The sequence below is a fragment of the Passer montanus genome, unplaced genomic scaffold, assembly GCF_014805655.1.
Source record: "Passer montanus isolate IOZ18808 unplaced genomic scaffold, ASM1480565v1 scaffold3, whole genome shotgun sequence".
In the NCBI taxonomy this organism is placed as follows: domain Eukaryota; kingdom Metazoa; phylum Chordata; class Aves; order Passeriformes; family Passeridae; genus Passer; species Passer montanus.
In genome coordinates, this window is record NW_024367707.1 from 8,398,153 (window position 1) to 8,423,516 (window position 25,364).

Sequence of the window (25,364 nt, forward strand, 5' to 3'; positions counted from 1 at the left end):
AGGAGCGGCGGGGGGAGCTGGGGGTGTTCAGCCTGGAGAAAAGGAGGCTCAGTGGAGACCTTAAAGCTCCCTGCAAATCCCTGAAAAGAGGCTGTAGTGAGGCCTCTTCTTGATCTCTTTTCTGGGATAGCAAGTGACAGGAGCAGAAGAAGTAATGTTAAGCTGTGCCATGGGAGGTTTAGATTGAACATTAGGACAGTTTTTCACAGAAAGGGTCATTAGACACTGGAATAAACTGCCCATGGAGGTGGTTAAGGAAAGAATGGACGTGGCACTCAGTGCCACGGTTTAGTTGCTCAGTCGTAGGTTGAACTGGATGATGTCGCAGGTCTTTCCCAAACCATGATCCTGTGACTCTGGGGGCTCGCAACGCCGTCCCCATGAGGAGCCGGCAGCTCCATGCAGGGAGCGGGGCCCCGGCCGCGCCTCCCCACAACACCACGAGATGGCGCCGCCGGCCGGGGAGCGCCGGGCGGAAGCGGCGGGGGAAGCCGCGCTCGGCCCCGCCGGAACGGAGCGAGGGAGCGCTGGAGCGGGCTGTGCAGGGCTCTCCGTGCGTGCCGGAGCCCCGGGCTGCCCGGGTGGGTGCGGGGACGGCGGTGCCCCCGCGCAGGCTGCGGCCTCCCGCCCGGGGAGGGGAGCGGGCTGAGGGCTGAGGCAGCCGGGGCGAAACGGCGGCGGGAGCGGGAAAGCGAAGGGCTCAGGAGGGAGATGTGGGAGCTCGGGCGCCTGGCGGGGCCAAGGCCGGGGACTGTGACCCCAGGCGGTGGTTGTGGTACCGGTTCGGGCGCGGGGCTTTGCCGTTCCCTGCAGTTTATCGGCCCGGGGCCTGAGGCGGCCATGGGCGAGCTCGGGCGGGAGCGGCGCTCTGTCGCTGGGGGCAGCCGGGGCACAGGGCCCGAGCTCCTGCCAGCCCTTGGATGTAATTGTGTGCCCTGCTAGCAGAGGCGGGAGCTGCTCTTCGCTTCTCCAGGCTTTCAGTCACTTTCCGGAGTCTGGGCACGAGATCTGTGAGACCAGGAAATTACTTCTGCCTTCAAAGGCTGTACCAGAGAAGTTCCATCCTGTTCCTTGTTTATGACTAAATTGACCATATATATATGAAACATAAGCTAACTGGTCTACTGATAATTGTACAGCTTTCACCACTGTATTTCTTCCCTCTCATTTTTGGCCAAAATAGCTTTTGGGTTTATGTCCTGAAGCTCAGAGAATAAAGACCCTCTTTTAGGGAGCCACACTGCCTCGGCTTCTGATAGGGCCAAAAAATCTGTAATAGATATGCTAAAGTTTGAGAACATTATTTTGTGTTACGCTAATTTGTTTCCCTTCCATTCACAGGAGTTGCTGCTGTTGTTTCAAGGATATTGATGTGAACATCATAGTGATAGGTGAGGTCTTCATAGCATTCCTGTTAGGATGAGAAGGAGCTGTAACTATCCTAAGTGCTGGACAACTCTTTACAGCTATTCACAAATCAGAATGCAGGGTGTAGTGCTGGGAATTTGTACCTCTTCTTTTGAAGAGAAATAACTTTTGCTGCCAGCTGTCCCAGCAATCACAGGCTTGTGCTTCTGCATGACTGTAACTAGGGCACTTCGGTATTAAAGTTAACGTCACAGCAATGCGCAGTGTTAATCTGAGGCACAGAATGTCAGACCACTTTTCAGATATTTCCCTCTTCTGGTGATAATTCTGCATCAGAAGTATAAAATGAAATAGTGTTCGTGGGAGGATGCACACTATTGATGTTAAGTTCACATTTTTTTCACTAGTATGTACTAAGGTGAGTTCAAAATATACACCACAAAATTATGTTTAATCCCTTAAATTGTGAAACTTAATGCCAGGGGATTTATTGGAAACACCTGTTACTCATGGGGGTTTTGGCTTTAAATGCCAAAACCAGTTTGGGGATGGGGAAAAAAAAAAAACGTGTCTGAACTACTCTTGCTGAAATCAGGAGAAATGCACCTGGAAAAGTAATTCCTTTATGTTAGCATCACATTTTACTGAGTATCTCCTACTAACTAACCATTGCCAGAAAGTGGAAAAAAAAAAACGTGTCTGAACTACTGTTGCTGAAATCAGGATGTACCTGGAAAAGTAATTCCTTTATGTTAGCGTCACATTTTACTGAGTATCTCCTACTAACTAACCATTGCCAGAAACTGGATACTGAGTTAGGGCAGCTCTGGCCTGACTGAAGATAGTTTTCACAGCTTTTGAGCAGCAGTGGGCAGAGGGGCTGGTCAGCTCTCTGTTGTTAGGGACATTTCAAATTCAAATGTAGTTGGCTTTTTCCTGAAAGCTTTGTAAAAATGTGTTTTGTTAAAACCTCCTGAATTTATTGAAATTCCACCTTCCTTTAATAACATACTGTGGTTTTACCATAATGTTGTGCAATAGGTTAGTTAACTTGTGTTGGTCGATATTGTGAATAGTAGAGCCCTCACTGATCCTGCGCTGGGCTTGGATTGTCCCTGTTTCCTTCATGTGGCCACGCTGTGTCCAACACACCACTAGTCCCAGAGTGATCCCAGAGTGGGATTTACTTAGCAAGTTATAAACCCCAGTGCCTTGAAGTTGAGTCTGAGGTATGACAGACAGTGTCTCAATTTCTATTGACTCCAAGGGAATTAAATGCTGTCATTACTTTGATGTGATTTATTTATTATCTAATGCTCACCTGCCTCAAGCTTGTAAGGGGGACAGACATGTTTTGATAAAAGGGAGTGCATCCCTGGTTCATTATCAGTGGAGAAATATTTTAAAACTTGGACAAGAAAGTAGAAAAAATGTCCATCATTAATGATCAGTATAAGCAAACAAATCTCTTTCCCATTTTAAATTATTGTACATTTGCTCATGAGTTTCGTATATTCAATTGGTTACATATTTCACTTTTTAAGTATAAATTATAGAAGTAGGACTATTACATTTGTTTTTCTGCTCTTGTCATGTTTCTTATTTGATGTAGTTTGTTTTGGAAGAATAATTCAACTGAAAATAAAACAAACTCACTTTTTAATTTAGTTTCCTCGCTTGCAGCATTTTTATGCTCTGCTTTGTATTTGTAGTCTAATGTTTCATAAATAATTTATGAAAATAATTAAAGTTTATGTGTTTGGCAAAACAGGTTTTTCATATTTGGTAAACTAATGCACTTGGATGGTTTTGCCAGGGTTTTTCCCCTCCTTCCCTTTCAGAAGGCGTAGGTACATGTTATGTGTTAATAATAAAGTATCAGACTTTACCAATTACTGCTGTAAAAAATTATTTACATTGAGATCAGTCCTGATTTCTGTTTATTCTCAAGCTGTTTGAAAGAGTTTTTTGTCCTGTAGGAATTAGAGTGAACATTAAAATGAAACACACACATTTTCTTTTCTGAAATAGAAAATGAAAGAATTGGATATCATGGGCTTAGTTTTTTAAGTGTGAGAAAAAGACTTTATGGCAACCTTGACAGTATCCAGATGTATCTGGGAAAGATATCTATGGGGAAGAGACAAAAAGTATATGTGTACATCATGAGAGTGGAGATGAAAGTTTTGAAGAAGGCGGTTGTAATGAGATGTTTGAAATGCACAAAGAGGGATGGCACAGCAATCTTCCATCTATGCCTGGGGTTTGAGTGTTACAGTTCCCTGCAGAGTTTTGCAGTGATCTCAGTGCTGGCTTTCCTTTTTCCATGCAGGCAGGAGAGAATCCAACATGCTTTAGTTGCCTTATGGCTGAATCTGCAGCCTTTGCTGGCATGAGTTGTTCCATCAGCTGCAGTGGGACTGCTCCTGTATGTAGAGCTTCTTGCAGACACAGGGTTATGGTGTTACCAGGGGTTTCAGCTTTGTGTGGGCTTTGGAAAGGACAGTCTTTTGCTTTTGTGGTTGCTGCATGATTTGCTTTTTGTTTGACCATTCCATTCTTCTTTCATGCAGTACGGCTTGTCTTAAGTGACAAAAAGTTGCTCTTTAATGAGTGTTGCTAAATATGAGGCAGAACACAACTGTACTCATATGCATTTTGAAAATCCCTGGCTTTATACTGGTCTGAATCTATAACTGTTTTAAGTGCTGTCTTGGCTATATTCCAGTGTTTCTGGGAATAGCATTTGACCATATCTTAAGATTAGCAATAGGTAGTTTAGTGTACTCTATTTTTGTTACTTTTCACAGGTACTTAAAATGAAGTTCAGGCTGAGGGTGAGAATGTCAGGAGAAATATGTGAACGGAGCAGCTTAACTATTAGTGTAATAAAATAATTGTCAGATAAGAGGAGATTAAGAATATTTCTCAATGATAAGTACTGGTAAGCCACCCTGGATGTGTTGGTAATTATATATCCTGCCTGGTGGTTATAGAGCTCTTGTTCTCCCTTTCTACCCCCACAACCATTTTTTCCTTTTTTATTTTTTTTTTCCTGTCCAGGTGCCCCTCTTCCTTATGCCTTTTCCTCACATTTAAAAATTGTGGTTGCAACTTGAATTGACCTGTGTTTTCTTCATGGGAGGCAGGATCAGATGCTGGAGAGGAGAAAAAAAGAGAAGCAAAGAGAAAGAAGGGACAGTATGTGGTCAAAAGTGCACCACAGGTTAAACAGAAACCTCACTGCATGAGTGGAATCGGGATGGTTTTAATCATTTTATGGCAGTTGCTTACTCTATACAAGTTCTGTGCAGACACAGCTAAAAAGTGAGAACAGTTTGTTTCCTTTAAGTTTATGGTTTTTACTTGGCATTAATTTGGAGAATAAAGGTTGGGAAAGCATGAAAAAAGAGAGCAATGGGAGAAATGTTCAGTTCCAGCATTTCAGGCGCATTCTGCAGAAGGTTCTGGTTTAACTTTCTTAGTGTAGTGGAGAATTTTAAGGAATAGGATTTTTACATCTGCTAATCAAAATCTTTCAGTAAGAGATTTCAACTTGCCCCAACAGAGAAGGGATACTTAACAGCTGTAGGTCATAGTACACAAAATATACTTCAGTGCCTGTGACCACCTTAATACATATATTTTTATGAATTAAAAAGCTACTCTTTTCTTTTCTAGTTCACCTTGATCATCACCAGAACAAACTCCACAAGAGATGGTAAGAGGTCTTCACAGGTTTCTATGTAATAACTTAGTCACATTTTATATATAAAATGCATATAAACACTTTCATTGAACTGTGAGTGCAGACATGTAAAAATTAGATGTAAAAGTCACTAAATTGCTTTGAAAATAGAATTCAGGTTACAACAATGAGTGATTTGTCTACTCCTGGGAAGACTCCAGAGAAATAACAGGAGAGTAACAGAGGACTCTGATCATTTGCCTTAGATTTATAGCTTTTGTTTCCTTGAGGAAATCTCTTATTTCCATTTATTCCACAGCTGAAAAAGCACAGACACACAATTAAATGAGACTAAAAGTGTTCCTTTCCCTTTTCCACCCAAATGTAAAACATTTCTGTAATTTCTTTTTTAACAGATGTATTTTTAAAATTCAAATATAAGAGTGGTTTTCAAGGGTCGCTTTCAACAAAAAACCCTCACAAAAAGTAGTTGGACAAGCACCAGCATCACAGTTCTCTCTGCATGAACTGGCTTTTTGTCTTCCTTTCCCCTAAATTAACAACTGGAGCTAGTCAGCCAGACAAATCAACCGGCTTGATTCCAGAGCTTTCAGTAAAGTCATCATTTTATAAGAACTGGAGATAATTTTTGAGCTTTAAAAGAATATATTGTCTTTTTTACAGATATATAGAATCTAGGAGATACCTGCTTTTGTCTAACTTCTTGGTGTTTCAAAACTGGATTTTAAAGTATTTTAATATTTAAGGAAAAAACAGTCAAAATGTTTTAAAAGTAACTTGTTAATGTATCAGGTTTGACAACAGGATATTCTCATCTGTCTCCTGAAGGATGAGGAGTCAGTATGACATTCTTAAGCAAAGGGAAACCGTAAATAAAGCATTGTTCATCCTAGCTGTTAGGTAGTTGGATGATTAAGGATGAAGAAATTCCATATGGAAGACAGATGCTTTCCTTCTACCCACTCATCTTGGAATGATGCATTTTGGGAGCTCCAAATGCATGGTCTTGTAGCAGTGCAGTGTTAGACCAAGAGGAGAATCACAGTGAAGTTTCATCTCCATGAATTCTTTCTTTTCAAGAAAGATGTCTCCACTTTTAAATCACATAGCAGAACTATACAGCCCTTCACAAATGGGCTGCAGTTTTTGATCAGGAATACCTTTAGGAATGCAAATTTGTGGTGGTTTTCTTTATGTACTCTGTTAGCTGAAGATATTTTATTTCTGACAGCATGTAGCAATGACCTAAAAAGATACAGCCTTGATTTCTTATAGAATAATGGGCTCAGTTTCCAGAAAGAAAGGCGTCATGAGAGTTGCAATTTTTATTCCAAACTCACTAGCATTTGCTTTGCTGTCTGAGAACCAGAAAGTGAAACAAATGTAAGTAAACTAAATGAACCTCTCTGGATAGTGTTAAATGGAAGTATTTTTTAGTTTGGAGTTTTCTGTTTTGCTTTGGGATTTCTTTTCCTTACAGAATCATTCTTTTAAAGGGATCAAATGGTGCCAGGGCAGATCAAGAAAACAGACTTAAAGATTTTTGTCCTGTATGTCCTTAAAAGGAAAAAAAAATTGAAGAAACCACCTTAATAAAGGACTGTAAATGTCACATTCATCTCTGAAAACGTCAGCTAGTTTTGCCATAGTTTTGAGTGTTTGCCAGAACATGGCTTAATTAAAATTTTCCTATTTAAAGTAGAGGCATTCTGTTTTACTCCAGATAAAGTATTTTCTATGGAAATTAAGACCTGAGGGAAAGGGAGAAAATATTTGATATTTAGTTTACTTGTTCTAGGCTCTAGTCTACTTTATGGCTTTGTTTTTTAAGATCCTCTATTATCCTGCTTTTTGAGAGTAGAATGAGGTGGGAGATGAAATGGCTTGTATGAAGGGAGCTTAAGGCTACAGGGACTGTGAGGCTTTGTAGTTGCTGGTGAAATCTGAACAGCCTGAAACTTCTTTAAGGAAAACTATGATTAGGTGGAAGACAGGAGAAGGTGTGTTACACTATGTTTCTTTCTATAGAACTGTTTTTCTCTGTACTTTATCAGTGGCACTGTATTGCCTCTTTGCATGTTTCGGCTGGTGATGGATACAAAAGGGAGATTTACTGGCAGCTTGCATTTGGCTAAATACAGTCTTGTTTTTGACTGTGGCCATGGTGGATATATGAACTTGTCTAAATTGCTCTTTGACCTTTTCTGAGAAACTTTGGCAGGCAGATGGAGGAAATACATTACTGGAGAAAATACGTTACTGGATAAAATGAATGCATTTGTTTAATGCAGAGGAATCTTGATCCCTTGTGTTTTCTGTCTGTGGAGTTGGAAATTAGGTACAGGGTGTAATTTCTACACCTTGGAATTACTCAATTCTTAAAACTCCTGTGAGTGTCTAAGGAATTGTGGATTATATCACACTGCATATTTCCTAAAAAAGCCAGATTCTTACTGTATTAGCATGAACACTTTGAAAATAACTTCTGGACACTACAACTTCTCTGTTTCTAGTTCTTCAGTGGTAGTTGATGCCAAAGGAGTCTCTTGTAGGAGTAATGAGGTGTGGTGCAAGTACACTGTGCTCATACATGCTTTTCAAATCTCTGTGTTCTATCATAGCTAAAGGATGACTAAAGATTAAAAGGCAGCATTGTGCTTGCAGTTGCTCCCCTCAATTGCTCTTCATTTCTCTCTGTCTTTATACCTTCTTTTAGTGGGGGAGCATCAGTGCTGTGGTGTGTGGTTGATTTTTCCCTGGTGTTTTCCTGCAGGAGGACACGGAGCCGTGGTACTCTCAGCGGGTGTACACGAGGTACTGGAGGCACTATGCCCTAGCCATGCGCTGGATGCGCAGGCACCAGAGAGCCTACAGGAAAGCCATGGAGTCCGTCTATCGCGTGCCGTGGCATCCGTGGCATCCTGCTGCAGCCTCTCCCAGCAGCCACTACACAGATTGGCATGGGAATGATCTCCCACATAACCAAAAGTATTCTTCCAGCTATAGACCAGATGTCAGAGTTCCATGCCATGGGGGAGCTCAGCAGTACACAGGTGCCTACCAGGAGAGGGAGGATGCTGATGAGGGCTCCGAAATGGAAGAGGATGCTGAAAGGGACTCTGAAATGGAGGAAGAGTCTGAGTCTGAAGGAGAGATAGAATATGACTTGAGTAACATGGAGATCACAGAGGAGCTTCGCCAGTTTTTTGCAGAGACAGAGAGGCACCGAGAAGAGCTGCGTAAGTCCATGCTTGTCCTGTGGTATTTGGTGGCCATAACATTGAGTGCTGGGTGGCTTCAACATTTACAGGTTTTGGAAGAATTCACAGAAATAGGCACTGCAAGTGAGCAAGCCAACTGACTAAAATAGGCAGAACTGATGGGTGCACTTAAGTACCACTCAATAGAACTAAGTGTCAGAAGATGTTTAAAAGTTTTTGGTGAGAGAGAGAAATACGACTGCAAAGAGGAGAATAACACTTTTGTCCAGAAGACAGTATTAATCTTCAGTGCTGAGGAAAAGAGGTCCAGAATTTTTATGGTTAAATCTAGTTAATATGCTATATGTATGAGGGGGGAACCCACAGGAAATGCTTGAATACATCACTGAACCCTAGGGTAAGCCTCAATGTATTTTATAACATGGAGCAGCCATTCTGTTTGTTATTCTTTGGCTAACCTGGCAGTAAAATTTCATTACCCTTTTCTCCTCCTCCTGCATCCTCTTCATTCTGTACTATATCACAAGTTTCTCTTTGTTGAGCATCTTGATCTGGACCCAAGTCCTTTGATAGGGAATGTAAGTCTTAAGATTTTTCTCAGGTCTTGATCCTCAGAGGTATTGTTTCTGTGAAATCCTTAACAGAATATAGGTTTTTTTCTGTACTTTATTGACACTTTACTCATATACAGGTGTTGCAGAAAAAATTATCTGTTTTAAGAACGCAGATTAATAAAAATAACGTTTCTCACATTACTTCAGTAGAAAATAAGTGTAAAGAATGTGTAATAGAGCTTTTCCTGCTTCTGTGAAAGAGAAAACATTCTAAAAACATAAAATAAAAGCAATGATTGAAAGGGAAAGAAAGAAAAAATATGTTAATTTCTTTGATCAGCAGGTATCAGAGGGTGAGCTGATAGCTTAACTTCACACTTCTCATCAGTGTGATGTACAGTTGATCTAGTTAGCACAGGAAACTGAGTTAAGGAGTTCTGTGATAGTGCCTGATATGAATCCCTTTCTCATCCTGCTGTTGCAGAATCAGCTTGGTGTTCTCTGTTGAAATGTTCCCTTGATGAGATACATGGTGCTTTAAGACACTGGGCTACTTCTGGGAATGCAGAACATTTTCTTTGGATTTTTTTGACCAGTATGATTAATGGTATTTAAAGGCATGTGAGTGATTAAAGGTGGTATCCTGGAAGTTGGGAGATCAGGTCTTAGAGATGTTCTCTGTTGCAAATATCCTGTATGACCTTGGTGTAGCCATTTAGTCTCTTCCTGACCCCTCACTGGCTGTGCTTACTAAAAATATGATTTGTTCTTTATGATGAGCAGGTGAATTGGGAGAAGTTTATGACTCAGAATACAGATTTTACTTTTGTTCCTTCCACCACAGCAGTACTCAGAGCCTTCTGGAATGATTTGGTCTCTGCTCTGTGCTGTGTAGTAACCTAGTTCTGGATGAGTGTAACTCCATGTGCTTCAGTGGCACTATTGCAGATCTTCATGCAAATTCAAGCAGGCTCTGGTCTTTCACTACTGCATGCCTCAGTTTCTTTAGTAGCTTTCCTGATAAAGTAAGAATAGTGCTGAGTAAACATCTCTAATTCCTCAAAGCATGAAAAAGTAAACAAGTAATTGACTTAAATAAAATTTAAAAGTGACACAGAAATCTAGGGTGAATATTGCTTTTTAAATGCTAATTTTGTGAGTAATTAAAAACAGTACGATCTTGTTTGGAAATATTTTTTTCTTGTAAGGTGAGGGAAAAGGAGAGTAGAATAAATTTTTTATTCTGTTAAAGTTTCTCAAAAGAAGAAACATAAGCAGCAGGAGGAGGGGAAAATCATTGTTTCTCTGATGGTGTGGAAATGAGCTGGTATGGAGACCGTGTTTGAAGGCAGTAGTACTCTGCTTTAAGAGGTAATTTTATTAATTTTCCTGATTGCTGTTTATGAACAAAATTAAATTTAGAGGATCATTAAGCTGTGATCCATAATGATGCAATATCATGTTATATCTTTCATACTGTTTAACAGTTGTCATTCTGTATTGATGCTTGAGAAGATTGAGATAACACATCCGCAAAAGAAACCCTCAGTTACTTGAGTATTTTCTCTCTAATGACTTTTCCTTTTAATCCCAAACTGAATGTCCTTAGGAGCAGATTTATAGAGAAACTTGGGTAGCATAAACCTCAGTAATGCCTGAAATTTACACCTCCACTTCTGAGAGAGAGATTTGTAAGGGTGAGGCAAGAGTTTTACATAGCACTTAAAGAAAATTTGATTGTTTGGGTGTGCCACAGTAGAATACCAATAGGGACCTTGACGATCAGTTAAAGTAAAGGCCAGTCCTTAGAGGACATTAAGGGGAAGGCTGTGTCTCATGTTTTCTTCCTCTGGCATCAATAAGGGGCTCCGGGTGGGATTCACAGCCTCCTAGCCCTACACCTTGATGTTCTCTTGGGAGGAGACTCACAGCTTGCTCTTCTAAAAGAGTTTGCAAGAGTTAGATACACGCTTATGAGCAGCTTAATGAGGGGGGAGTCACAAGGGAGCAGAGCATCAGTGGGGCAAATGGGAATGGGAGTTTGGCACGTAAGGAAGGGGATACCAATCTTTGTGGAGGATGACCTCCATTAGTTTGGTGTTTTTCTACCTGTCCAAAGTTAGGAAATACTACACAGCATTAATGCATCTATTTTGGATGCATGTAGTGAGTCTTGATTTTTCATGTGAGATATAGCTGGTTCCCACACCTGATCCACAGATGTCTCATCAACATGTAGAAGGATAATCAAATAGATTAAAAGGAATCCTACCTGATGGCAGACTCTTCACTTATAATGCCTCATCTAGAGCTTGCTGGAGGTAAATGATCATGATTTCTGACATCAGAGGATAAGGTCTTGCAAACTTTAGCTGTGAGAGACTTAAATAGGCCTGAGATGTAGGTGGGAATGAGGTGATTCAATCTTGGAGGTCTTTTCCCACCTGCTGACATCATAGGATAAAGTCTTGCAAACTTTTTAACTGTGGGAGACTTAAATAGGCCTGTGATGTAGGTGGGAATGAGGTGATTCAATCTTGGAGGTCTTTTCCCACCTTAATGATTCTGTGGCTTTGTGAAAGGCATTTGAGCTTACATGGCGACATACAATCCTTATTGCTAATTGCAAAGAGAAAAGCTCCACAGATAAAAAAGATGTTGTGTCAGACTAGACAAAGAAGAAAACTTAAGCTTTATTTCATTTCTTGGTAGCTGCCACAAACTTGAAGAACAAGCAGATCTCTAACTTCTGTAGGATTTTTGGTTTTGTTTTCTCAGTGGGCATTTGCAGTGATTGGCTAACTTGAAAAGTAAGGGCTTTGAAACTGGCAAACTTGCTGAATGATTTAACACTTCTGCAGTGATACAGTTCACAACCAACCTCTTTTAAAACAATCTTCTTTTTGTCTTTGAAATCACGTCAATTTCTTACTAGTTTTTGTATTTTTATCATGTGTTGTAGTCAATTACATGTTCCTGGAATGCCCAGATGTAATTATGAGTAAAGTTTGGCTGAGGATGTATGAACTCAGACATGCTAATACACTGCCAGCTTATCTCATGTTTTAGATAAATGGCATTTGGTTAAAACCCTTACAGACAGTTTTAATTCCTCTTCAGTTGTTTCTTCACGTGCATTCGTAATTATACAGTGATTCTCTTTTTTAGAGAGTTTTCTTGTCAGGCTAGTCTGTCATTCAGGTTCTTCATGTAGCTGGTGATCCAAGCATACTATGCATCTTGGGAATGTTTAAATGGCTGTATTTAAGTTTTCCCTCTGGCAGCTGAAAATCATGAAGTTGTTTTCCTGGGTTACCATACCTGTCAGACCTAAGTATGGTAGCAGATTCTCCAGGCATTCTAGATGTAAAGCATAGAATGCAGTAAGTTGCCTTTTTACATTTGCAAGAATTAAAAGGGCAAAAATCAAGATAGGAAGAATCACAACCCTAACAGTTCTGTAAATTGTCTAATTGCACATATTTATTACGCTTTTTAATTTAGCCTTTGAAACATGTAGTTTGTCCTTATACAATTTTTCCTTATTTCCTTTTGCATATAAGAGAAAGTCGCTGCTAAACTTGAGTGAGTACAGCATTGCTAGTACATTGAGAACCATTCTGTAGTAGTTAACAGGACATAGACAGAATCCTTTATTTAAAAACAAAGAAAAGCAAGGGAAAGTACCATCATGTCAGTTCATTACTGAAGGATAATAGTCTATCATTTGTTAATGCTCTGGCTAATTTTTCCATCAAAGCCTCTCTTTCTATTGCCCACACATAGCCTCCAGCTTTTCCCAAAAATAATGTCTGAACTTAATTTTTTTTATGCTAGATGGAAAATATTTTTTTTAGAAATGAACGGAAATAGTGAATGAAGATGTTTGTTTCAAAACTGCAGTCTGCAGGCTTTTCCCCTCAGGTTTCTTTTTCTCTGAAAGATGTAGTTGCCACTGCCTCTTCTGTGAAGGGGAAGTAATGGAATTTTCCATGTTTTGTAACTTGTTTGAATCGTACCATATCCATGAAGCTTTTGGTTTTGTTTAAAGCCTGCATGCCTTTGATTCAGGGTTTTTGCCACAATGTTTTCCTTCTTTCCTTCATTTTTGGTAAATGTTTTTCCCTGTTTTTTATCTGCCTTTTTCATCATAAGACTGTAGCTCACATTCTTGGAACTACAAACTCCCCACCGTTTCTTTTCCTTTCTTCTTCACTACCCTGAGCTGTCCAGGCAGTGTGGATGGTGAACTTTTAAATATCTGCTCAACTTCCCTGCCTTTAACAGCCTTTGTTGACAAACTTTTTGACAAACCAAAAAGCCTTGTTTGGCATGAACTTCAGTCACAGTCTGTAGAAGCTGAGATGCTGAAGCTTCTGAGAAATGCCTGTGAATAAGAGTGCTCTCTGCAGTATGTGTGGGTGCTTGAGAAATGCTTTAGAAACATGTTGTTTTGTGAACTGAAGAAGAAATATGAAAGTTACTCTTTTTGTACCACATCTCTGATCCTGATGATTGAACCTTTTGCTGTGTGGCAACAGAATCTTCCCAAGTGCACACACTGTGTCCAGCAGAGGTTGTGTTATTCAGTACCAGAAGCCAACAATTGAGAAAATGCCTCCTTACTAGAGAAACAAGGAAAAGTGCCACAATTTTCACTGCTTTAATATTGAAAACTAATCTCTACTTGAAAAATTAGAGAGTCTGAAGAGCAAGACTGGCACAGTTTTAGATCTGTTTCATGACAGACAAGGTTATCATTATACAAAGCATATCAATTTGTAAAATATTGTCAAGAAAATGTCCTTGGATCCTATGCTAAAGACAGAATTTGAGCTTAAGAGAATGTGTGTCTTTGCTCTGTGAACCTATGGCTTGCTGCTGCTGGAAGTAATGGAAGAGAGACATTGGAAAGCTCAAGGAAGGAAACTGAGCTGTGTGCTCTGGAGAGTTGCAGAGGAGTTAATACATGTACTAGAAATTATATATAAAGTCTTTCTTATGTGTATGTGCCTCAGGCTGAGTCTGTTTGACAATGTTGCCAACCCCTGAAAGTACACAAGGGCAAGGCCAGGCTTCTTGTGTTCTGCTAAGGGATGCTGCAGGCATCAGCTCCTAGGTGGCATCTGGGACTTCTGTGTACCAGCCCCCATGGGTGCAGCCTGGACAGCTGGGTTGAGCTGGGACCTGGAATGTCAGTTCCCTATTTGCCAGTAGCTATACTGGTCTTGTTTTTTAATAAGCATGCTGTGGAATATTGGTATTTGAGTTACAGCAGGTTTATAGGTGGGAGCGTGGGAAAAGAAGCTCATGTGGTTCAGTGTGACTGTAGTGTAGGTGTTGCTTTAAGAGGAATGCCAAGATGTTGAACACCTCTACTTCCTCTTAAATTTGATGGAAATGAAGAATGCTTCTTAAAATGAACATATGTATTAAACTTCAGAAATCTGTGTTTGAAGTAGTCATCCTTTATTTGTCTGCCTGATGTGTTCCTCTTACTGTAGTGAGACAGCACATACACTAGGGGGGCTTGTTGAGATGTTCAGTTTATTCATGTTATAAGGGGTTTTGAGGACCTCAGGAAGAAAGCAAAAGCCTCAAATGGTAGAATAATGAACAATCTGATCTAAGTGTTCTTTACAGACCTTTTGCTTAACAGTTAACTTAGATGTCATCTCTGTCACCAAAATGCATCTTGTTGACAACACCTTTGCTGAACAAACAGAATTTGAGCTACTCTTTCTCCCAGGTAGCTGTTATCCCTAAGTTATTCATGACTCGGTAAGAGAAGTCTGGTAATCTGGTATTGTTGATGCCCTGATAAATCAGTAATGCAGTAAAATTCTTTCTGACTGGACTTGTGTTGAGGATACGGGAATAAAAACAGGAGAGACAGGTCATTGCTCCTCTCAGCAGCTTTGTCCCTCACCATCTGAGATCCATTTGATACCTGGTTTTGGTAGTTGCTGGTTGCAGAAGGATCCCATGGAAACTGGTCAGTAGCTTTCTCTGATGGATCAGCCACTGGAATTTTCTCTTTACAAAGAGAATACATGTGATAATTCAGTTTTAGATCACACAGACTGTCAGCGCCTGTTTGTGTCCGTGCGGTTTCCAAGGATTGAAGGTATTGCTGAGACATACTTGGGCTCTGCAAAGTTTTGGTAAAAAACTAACAGCTGGGCGCCAGGGCTGAGGCCACCTGTGCAGCAAGAATCCTTCCCCAGTCTTGTTGTAAGAGCAAGCATTCCTTTCAGAATGCTGTTATGGAAGATTGCTTCATATGGGAACAGTTTGGTGTGGGAAGATGAAGATGCTGCTTGCACTCAGAACTGGTGCTGGTAATTTTTTGAAGGCAGGTTTGCCTGCTTGGTTATTCCATTAGCATCTGCAGCTGCTCTGAGTGGCTCCTCTAGTCTCCTCTTCATTCTTTGTCCTTGAAGTGAAGGCTGTTAAAGCAGCTGCAGCTGCTGTGGAAAAGAGCAGGTGAGACCATGCTGACAAACACAGCTCTAGAGAAAAGTGGCGTAAAAGCACCTCTGTGCTAATCACTCAGCTTGGGCAGTCTGTCTTCACAGTTGATGCACTTTTCCCTAAAATTCCTTGATTGGTTCTGTCTGGGTGCCACATGAAGCATTTCTGGATCTAAATGATCTTAGGGAAGAGCTGTGCCTCAGTTCTCTGATGATAAATCTGAATTCATCTGCCTTTAGTGTGATACTTTCAACCTGGTAAGTGGACAGTGACATTGTGGACTATGAAGTGTTTTCTAACACAAGCTATTTTGGTATCTACTGCGGGGAGCATTTGTTGTAGAAAGAATGTTTAAAGTTTGAGAGTGTCCAGCACTGGAGTAATAGTGAAAAGCAAATGCCAGAGAACCAGGTAGAAATGGATGTAATGATGATGTCTTCTTTCTGCAGTCGTGATGTACAATATCTGCTGAGAAGCTCCAACAGAGCATGGCAGCAAAATACCTCAAGTGTAACACATTTTAGGTCTCTCTGTTGCAAAGCAAATCCCCTATACAGACAGATTTGCTTGGAGACAGGTAATCTACCCCAGCTCATTTTAATGGGGAGTTGTTAGTGCCAAGACTTCAGAGGCACCATTTGCTTTTCAGCATCTCTCACTGTGCCTCAGTTTTATGAGAAGCATCCAGATGGAGTTCACATCCTTTGTCATTAGGGAAGTGTGGGTGCTGGCATGGCAGAAACTGACAGTTCAGAGACTTCCATCTGCCTGGGTCTTTTCAAAACTCATTTCCTTGGATGCTGAAAATCAAGTGAGAGAGGCAGGCAGAGTTTGTTAGGCCACCCATCTCAGACTTGGGTGGCCTGTACAGACTTCTGTCACAGCCTTGGATGTGCTGGTTGTGACTAGATCCACAAAAGCTTTCAGTGTAGGTAGAATTCAGAAACAAATATCCCATATAATAGTCTTTGTCTTCCATATGCCTGCCAGGAAGAAAAAACCTAGTAATTTATACCCAAAGGGTGATGCATCTTAAACCCTAAGGATACAGGGAACATTGTCCTTCTTGTCTTTTCCAGTGTCAGGGTTGAGCACCTATGCCACCATGCGATGTCATCTGCTGTGAAGCTCATTCCAAGGAATTTAGAACACCTCCTGCTCTAGGAATTTGTGTCCATTTTCTGTTTATTTAGACCTTTAGGGGTGATAGCACTTCCCTGTTGCTCAGAGAAATAGAGAAGGTTGATACAGCAACATGAGAAACACTTTTGCTGTAACCCTATAAAGTACCCTGTACAGAGCAATCCAGCTGTTCATCAGTGCTACAATTATTACAGTTGTTGACCTCCAAAGTACCCAAAGCTGTTTATGTGACTATCAAAATTTTCCACAGTATTTTCAGACACATGTCTGATTTTGTCAGATCGCTGCTCTAGTACACTGAAATCATGGAGGTAAAGTAAAAGAATGAAGGTTAAATACTAAATGGGTATTTTTACTGAAATAAATAATGCTGGTGTTACACCATTGAGTGTTACTGTTTACATTTAGCTGGATAAGAACCTCCTGGGTTTAATTTCCTTTGTAGTTGCTGAAGTGATTGCTGCTCTGAAAGTCAGCTCTGTATTCACAGAATTTGTAGGAAGGAATGTAGGTCTCCAAAGAGTGTGCTGGGCCTCAGTTTTTCTGTGGTTGTTTGAATGCTGAAACAATACTGCTGCTCTCACTTCGTACGAGCCTTGCAGAACACCTTGATTTCTAGAAGGGCTGCAGTTTCTGGTGTGGTTGCTGAACAGAGTGTTGGCAGAATCACTCTAAAATTCATCAGTTGCCATTTCCTTGCGATTTTTGGCCACTGGTAAATGTAGAAGTGTCCAGACTGTGAAGATTGCATCATGTGCAACATGCTGATGGAGGAGGTGTTGAGGTGGTAGATTGCAGAGCAGCTGGCTGGCTTTGGAGAAGCATCTGCATTTTTCTGATCTCTCTGTTTCTCACTAGGTGATGCTGGTGACATGTAGACATTTGCATTCTCTGCTTTTGCATCCTTCCCTTGGCATTAGGTACTGACCTCTGTCATGAGCAGGCTGTCAGACTAGGCTTTTAGTCTGGTGGCTCTCTTTTGTGTAAAGTCTTCATCAAGTCACTGAAATACTTAATGTAGGAATTATCCTGCTGAAGTGACAGAGAGGAGACAGAAAGCTCCCAAGTGCTAAGAAGTACAACTTAACTTTCTGACAAGTGGGATGCCAGCTGTCTCTCTTAAAAAAAGTGCTCAGATTTGTGCTCCAGCACCAAATCCTGGAACTACTTTTGAAGTCAAACATTCCCATTTTGTGGAAGGTACAATAGATGCATATCTGTGGGTTTCTTCTGGCAAATGTCCCCAGGGGGTTTTGTTGTGTTTTTAATACTGGGCATAGCAGTTACCCTCATGAGTTCAAGTATATTACATTTTATTTACTAGAGTGCTGAAGAGAGCAATGAGAAATTCAGAAGGTCAGAGGGAAACTTATATTTCCAAAGTTACCCTTCAACCCTTCCTTCCAAAACCTGTGGTATGTTTAATTCCAATTCCTTTAGTTTGACCCTTTTTCCAGATGTCTCTTTCCAAATGCTTGGTCAGGCAGCACACATTGTTTACTAGCAGCATGGAGAAAATGCGTATTTACTTACTGAAATTAATTTTCTCTGGATTAGACCTTGTTATTTAGTTCTGCATGTCTGTGGTAATACTGAGTTTTGGACCTGTCAGTTGACTGAAAGGTCAATTCATTGCCTGACTATACTGCCTTCCAGAAAATCAGTAACATGGCTGCAGGTTGCTCTCCAAAAAATTTTTTCAAGACTTTTTGATAAAATAGCTTTCTCATATCAAGCAATAAACAAAACTTGAATTCAGCACTGTAGTGTGTCTGGAGTCAAGAAAGAAATTTCATTGTGAAGTTCAAATGTGAATTTGATCTAAAGACTGACACATTTTCTTTTTTTTTTCTTTTTTTTCCTGAAAGTACCAAACTCAGTATTATTTAGCTGTCTAGCTGCTCAGTGCATCATGAACCATGTTCTTCCACGAGCATGTGTTTAATTTCTGTTCAGGGCACACATAAAAAACTATTGTGAAACTCATGTTTCTTCTGTGTTCTGGTTTGCTTTTAAAGTAGCGCTTTTAAATTTTAACATTTCCTTGTTCAGTCTCTGTAAATTCAGACTATGCCATAAATGTGTGTGAAGACACAGTTATATATAGATTTAAGTAATCCTTCTGTTTACTCTAGCAGTGTTGTCTTTGTCTGGTGTCAGCATTGTTGCCATCAGTGACAGATTGGAGTTGTTTTGGGGGATGGGAATGCAGAGTCAGCTGGTGTGTATTTAATCTTATTGAAGTAGACTTCATCCTTACTAGAGGCAGCTGCCAGTGCCTGATCCTGTTCTAATTTCTTAGCAGTGGTAGTTCAGCAACTTCCTATCAGTTTAATTGTGTCAGATGGCACCAGGGTACAGACACCTTGGTGTCTGTGGTGTGCTGCACAGGGCTCACCTCTGCGTTTTCTCCTCTTCATCAACAAGTCCCTGATTGTGAATTAGATTTAAAGCAATCAAATTCTAGAGCAGGCTTTCACTTGAGGTTCCATTGACTGGTTGATTGTCTCATATTCACGAGGTTTAATTGTTTCAGTGCATTTTCTGGTTGGACTAAAAATACTCCTTTTTAGGGGTTTTATTGTGGAAGGTAATAGAAGAAAATAAAGGTGATTTGATGTTTAGCTGGGCAGTAACCAGTGTAGCCTAGTGCTAATGTAAACATGGACATGAAGGCTTGTATTGTTTCTGTGTAGTTTGTTTTGGAGACCACAGAACAGTCCTTGGTTTTTAATCATATTTCTAAAACAGAAATCGGCTTCTTTATTCTCCAGTTAGCTGTATAACTTTGTGCCAGTTGCTTAACCCAAATAACAAAATTATATAATTAATTCTTTAAAGTATTAGATTGATTTTACAGATTAGTTACAGTGAGGCATGTGGTTAATTAACTTGAGAGTGACACATACCATTAAGTACCAAACCTGAAAGTGGAACACCTTAATTCTAATCTTACTTCCTTGGTTTCTATTATTTTTTTTTATTTCAAAGGTAATTTTTCTCCATTTTCTGTCTTGGTAAGTAGTTTTGCCCTGTTTCTAGAGAGCTGTCCTCTTCAGGCTGTGTAGAAAAATTGGATTACAGGGAAAGAAGGTATTGGAGTATGTTAGATGTGCAAAATCTGTTTGCTGTCTGTTTAGACAGCCTGTTGCAACTATGTCTGAGGGAGTGCACTCTCTTACCTGAGATTGTTTCCTGCTCTTAGCAATAGGTTTCAGTTGGGCTGTGCTTCAGTAAACACATCTTGGTGCCAAAGCCAGGCTAAGCAATTATTCTTCCTAGACATTCGTTCCTGCTCTGGTGTTTCCAGGGCACTGAACTGTACTAGAACTAAATAAAGTTTTGTTTGTTTGGGGTGGGGGGGTGTTTTTTGTAGGATTCTTGTGTTGCCCCTTAGACAACTGTAGAATGAGGAACCTGGGAGCTGGAGTATGCAACTAAGGGAGAAGAGCAGAAATTGCATAAGCTGGTTTTGTAGCTGAGGAAGGAAAAATGTCCATGGAACCATGGTTTCAGGCTGCCACAAGCTTGCCAAGGAATCACATCTGCTCTTACTTCAAAGCCTGAAACATTTCTGAAAGGGAGTGTTTTCCTTTTTCTTGAGAATATTGCATTGCTTGTAGATATATGTGATGAAATAGTCCATTTCTTTTAACTCATTCTCTCCTCAAGTAGCAGATGGAAATTTTGTCAGTGTAGATATTTGGGATGTTAATATCCTCAGGATGTTTGGTAGTTCTCTTTCATGATTGTCATGACTGGTAACTGAAAGCTTAACATTGAAAGCAATTACTTCCACCAAAAGTAATTTTTATTCTGAATTAGTGTTTTCCAGTCAGCCACAGCATTTGATTTTTCTGTATAGGAGAGAATGCTTGCATAGTAAGATAGGGCCTAGCTGTCCTTGGAGATCAGACTTCTCCTAAAAATGGGAGGGGGAAAGTCACGTGGGGAATCCCTTTGTCACATCTTTTGAAGCACAAAGTTTTAAATTTAAGAAGTTTTAAAAGAAGTCTATTTTCCCCAAGCCAGCTTACAGCTAGAACAAGGCTGTTCATTCTGCTATAAAATCATCATTCTCTTTCAGTATGTTTCCACAATTTCAGTAAGTTACTTAGTGTTCCATAGTAACCTTCCAGCAAGCAGGACCACGATTGGTTTTAGCAACCAAGAATATTTTCTCTTTACAGATGTGGGGGTAAGTCACAATTGTTTGTATCTTGTAGACTCCCACTGATGGAAACTTGTTCTGCAAAACTTTGCACTTGATAAAGAGTAGTACTTGAGATTCCAGCCCTGTGGAAATCCAGAGCTCTGCAGACATTAAACTCCTTGAATATCCTGTGTACAAATCCTGATTTAAATCCCTGTTTCGGTGGAATTCCTTGAGGCAAAGATTTTGATTTTCCCCATGTTATGCCCAGTTCCTGCAAGTATGGGTACAATAAAATGGTCTGATTCTATCACATCAAAAAAAACCTCTTATGTAGGTTTATGGTGAAGGTATTTAGCTTTTCTAGGAAGATGAAGAAGCTGGCATTTTGCATGGAGAAGCCTGTGTGGGCAGATCACTTATCACAGCAGATAGGCTCGTGGGAAGTGGCATTCAAAGAGAGAACTAGGAGTTTCTAATCAGTAGAAATGGGTAGTGGTTTTAACTGTTAGTGTGGGCTGCTCAAGATCAGCTCAGGTAGCATTTAAGATGAAAAGCTCACTAAGTGCACACGCAGCAGTAGCAGAAAATAATTAACCATTTCAAATAAGCAGACAACTATGTGAACACACAGTCTGAAATCATGGAAAACACCAAGACTGGAGAAAATGCAGTATTTCCTTGAAAAATACTGTGCTAACTAAGCAAGCAACTGAAAGTCAGTAATGGCATTTGACACTAGGGAGGAGCAAGCCCTCGGTCTCTTACCACACCTACCATTGTGTGGGGCAGCACATGGCAGGCTGCTGAGTGTGGGCACCTCCAGACCTGTGGGGAAGAATGTCTGTATAAGGAATGTTGTCAGATGGAATATTATCACTGGCTGCAGTGAGCTGAGCGTTGGATGTATAAATACCAAGAGCTAAAAATGGTACAAGAAACCACACAATGCTGGGTATAAATCTTTCATTTAAATCTGACATAGATAATTACCCTCCCTACTTATATCTCCTTTTAATGTTGCAAAGTCTCTCCATGGAGACTTCTTCCTAAATAAGGGAATTTATTTGGGTTTTGGTTTTGAAGTTGCTTCTTTTCCTTGGTTTTGCTGGGGTTTTTTTCTTTTAATAAAAGAGGATAAGTTCTGGACAGGAATTTTTTTTATTATTACTTAAGCTTCTCAAAGGATATTACAAAGAAAGAAATGTAAAGTGGATCAAACTTACAAAAAGGGTGAGACATTTTCCCTTTTTATAAAATAAGAGAAACAAGGCATCTGAGTTTCTAAGGACCTAGGGGGAAAATAGCTTATGTCTTAGGTCATAGTCTTGCTGAAAGTAAGTAAGAGGTCATTTGTGTGCATATGGAGGCCCAAATGCAGTGAATGGCTAAAACAGTAGTTAGTCTCCTCTTTTGGCAGTTCCAGAGCATGGAGATAGTTGTCTGTATTTGTTCACTTTTCTTTTCAGCTAGTACACACCAGATTAGAAGTCATTCATAAAAAGTGGGAAAAGTGAAGGGAGAAACAGTAATCCAAAACTTACTTTCATAAGGCCTAGAATTACTAATGATGGCCCAGAAATGTAGCATGAGTTAGATAGATGTGCTGGTTTTGGCTGGAGTAGAGTTTGCTTCCTTTACAGTGACTGGTTTGGGGCAGTGTTTTGAATCTACACTCAACACAGGGTTGATAATGTAGAAATGTTTTTGTTATTGCTCAGCAGGGCTTACACACAGCCAAGGCCTTTTGTGCTTTTCCTGCTGCCATGCTGGTGAGGACCTTGGTGATGAATGGGAGATTGGGAGGAGACAGAGGAGCCGGGACAGGTGACCCCAACTGAGCAAAGGATATTCCAGACCCTCTGACATCATACTCAGTATATAAAGTGGGAGGAAGAAGAAGGAAGGCAGGGACATTTGGAGTGATTGTCTTCCCAAGTCACTGCTATGTGTGATGGAGCCCTGCTCTCCTGGACATGGCTGAACAACTTCCTGCCTTGTAAAAAAAACCCCAGAAGAAAACCAGAGGGGAGCCTCCACCAGTGCTGCCTCAGCTCTGTGCTTGTGAGAATGAAATGCAAAGAGCAAGAGCTGTGGGCAAGAGAGAGCTCTGCCTGTGCAACCCTGACTTCAAAACAGCTGGCACCTGCTGGCCCCAAGGTCCAGTTCCAGATCTAGTGTCTTAAAGAGGCACTTCCCATTCTGGGCACAGATAGATACAGAATACAATAACTTTGGGGTATCCCAGGACACTGGGTGCATGACACAGCTGGACTTTTTTTTCTTAGTGGTTAAAGAATTCTATTTACTGTGTTTGGAAAAAGATACCCCATCTGGTTTTGGCCAGGTAACGATGACTTCCCAGCAGAGCTGAACTTGGTAGGAATAAGTTAACTTTGAAGAAAGCTTCAAGAGAGAGAGAGAGTATCTTGGAAAAGAAATAAAACTGACCAACTGGGAAAACGTCAGCAGTGCTTTTCCTTTGTGGGGTAACCAACCACCACTGCAGCTGCCTGCCAGCCTTGTCAACGTTTGCAAAATACTGTTCCTTGACTGGGGGAAGCTTGGCAGTGTTTGAAGATGAATGCTGTAAAAGAAAGCATGTTTATTTTAGTCTGTGTGAAGTAGAAGGAGGAACTACTTAGAATTGTGTAAAAATTGCTTGTTTTGCATTTATAACTTGGCAGCCCAATTACTTGAGAATTTGGAAAGTGAAACTGATCTGAGAGTGAGCTGGGGACTTCATTGCTGCAGACTGAGAATTCGTATTTTGATAAACCATGCTATCTGCTTCATGGATGAGTATGTGTTTCTTGCTTCAGAGAAATTCTGATTGTCTCCATATGCTTGTGGTTATAGACAGCTTCTAATTTTTTTTTTGTATTTCCATTGTCAGATTCTAGTTGTCAGCTTTTTGATGAAGCTGCACATTTAGCTTAGTTGTACTGGTTTGTATTGTTTTTAAACTAAACTCTGAGGTAACAGATAGAACCCAGACTGCTGGAAATTACAGCACTTCTACTTCCCAGCCCTTGCCCCACCAAAGAAAGTTTAGTATGCATCTCAACAGGACACTAGATAGATACTTTCTCTGTTATCTATTTCTTATGTCTATTTTTGGAAGTATTTTGTTTTTGGAAAAGCAGTAGTTTACATGACCATTTAGTTTCATGACTTCTTTCCTTGATAGTCTGTAAAAGCAAATAATGCTGCCTACTGTAAGGGTGGTGAGACACTGGAACAGGTTGCCCAGAGAAGCTGTGGATGTCCCATCCCTGGCAGTGTTTAAGGCCAGACTGGATGCGGCTCTGAGCAACTTGATCTGGTGGACACTGTCCCTTCCTGTGGCAGGGAGGTTGGAATATGATCTTTAAGGTCCCTTGTAGCCCAAGCCATTCTATGATTGTCTATGACTCTGGAGTTTGTTGCAGTGGTATCTCTGCACAGATAACTGTTTTGAAACTGCAATGTATCCCACACAGCTGCAGTAGTATTACCAGCAGCAGCTGTCATGTTCTGTGCTCAAATCCAGCCTTTGGTGCAAAAAACTGGGGGTCCCTATAGCACATTTCTGTCCTGAGCCTCTGCCTGAATTCTAGACCTGATTTACATGTCTAAAACTGTGTAATACAATCACTCTGGGATTTTTTTAACCAGTAGCTATGGAATAGCAGAAGTCAAGTTAGGAAGTTACAGGCACTATATCTGATTAGTGTAAAGTAAAACACTCCAGACGTACATCAGGTAATTCTGAGAATGGAATTTAAATTGGTATTATTATTTTGATTGTTACAATTAGGATCTGCAGATTTATGAACTACTCTGTATTGAGGAATGGAGATTAATGCACACTAAACTGTAATCCACTCATCCATCATGAATCTTCTGCTAGAGATCCATTTAATTTCTAAACAGAAGAATTCATTATCTACCTCCAGAGAATTTTTTTTCTTAAGGATCAGCAGTGAGCTATCAGACAGCATTCTACAGCAAATAAGCGAGGAAGCAGCTGCCTCTAGCATGCAGCTATGGAACTAAAGAACTAAAATTTTCCATGGGCAGTACAGAAGTACAAGGAATTATCTAGTGTCCCAAGAGAGTTAACAAATATGGGTCCAATTCATTGCCTTGCCAGTTTTGCTGTGTAATCTACAGTGGGAGACATTGGTTTGCCAGCATAGTCTTGTTTGGTTTTATCTGTCTAAAACTATTCAGTGTATTTTGCATGAAGTTTGTGCTTAAAAGCGTGCTGTGTAGTTGTGGGCAGCGTGGTGTCCCAGGAAGTTGGTTTCAGTGGGGTGCAAGGTGTAGCCTGAGTGCTGTACATTGTCCTCGAAGTGCTGAGCCCTTTGTAGGCAATGTTAGTTCCTTTAATTCAGACCTTCTGGTTAAAATGGCCCAACACCAAATAAATCTGACTCTTCCAAAAACACATATGGACTCTAATGTACATTTCCTTGTGAATTCTGGCAGTGCAGCCTAATGCAGGGGTGTGCCCTTAAAGCAGAATCATAGAAATGGCTTTCTGGAATAGATGGCTAATAACTCTTCAAGCCCCTTCTATGACCAGCACAAATGGTGTTTTAAATGACAGGACAAAAGCTTTCTGTGTCTGTCAGTCAGATCCCAAATTTGAAGTTTCTGATCCTATAGTTTAAAATATCTGTTTTCTGTGAATGCCGTTCAGGGGATAATTCGTTTAGGAAGGCTGACAGTCAGTTGGCTGCTCGGTACAGTACTTT

The 25,364-nt window shown here is 40.5% G+C and overlaps 1 protein-coding gene across 1 annotated transcript in view; it reads left to right on the forward strand.

Annotated features, from left to right (window-relative positions):
* The first annotated feature begins 468 nt into the window (after positions 1-468).
* Positions 469-25,364, forward strand: part of GEMIN8 (gem nuclear organelle associated protein 8) — a 28,188-nt gene continuing 3,292 nt past the window's right edge. The window contains exons 1-4 of the mRNA XM_039714480.1: positions 469-581; positions 1,342-1,391; positions 5,050-5,089; positions 7,851-8,316. Coding sequence (XP_039570414.1) covers positions 5,087-5,089; positions 7,851-8,316 — 469 coding nt within the window. The 5' untranslated portion in view covers positions 469-581; positions 1,342-1,391; positions 5,050-5,086. The remainder of the gene's footprint in view (positions 582-1,341; positions 1,392-5,049; positions 5,090-7,850; positions 8,317-25,364) is intronic.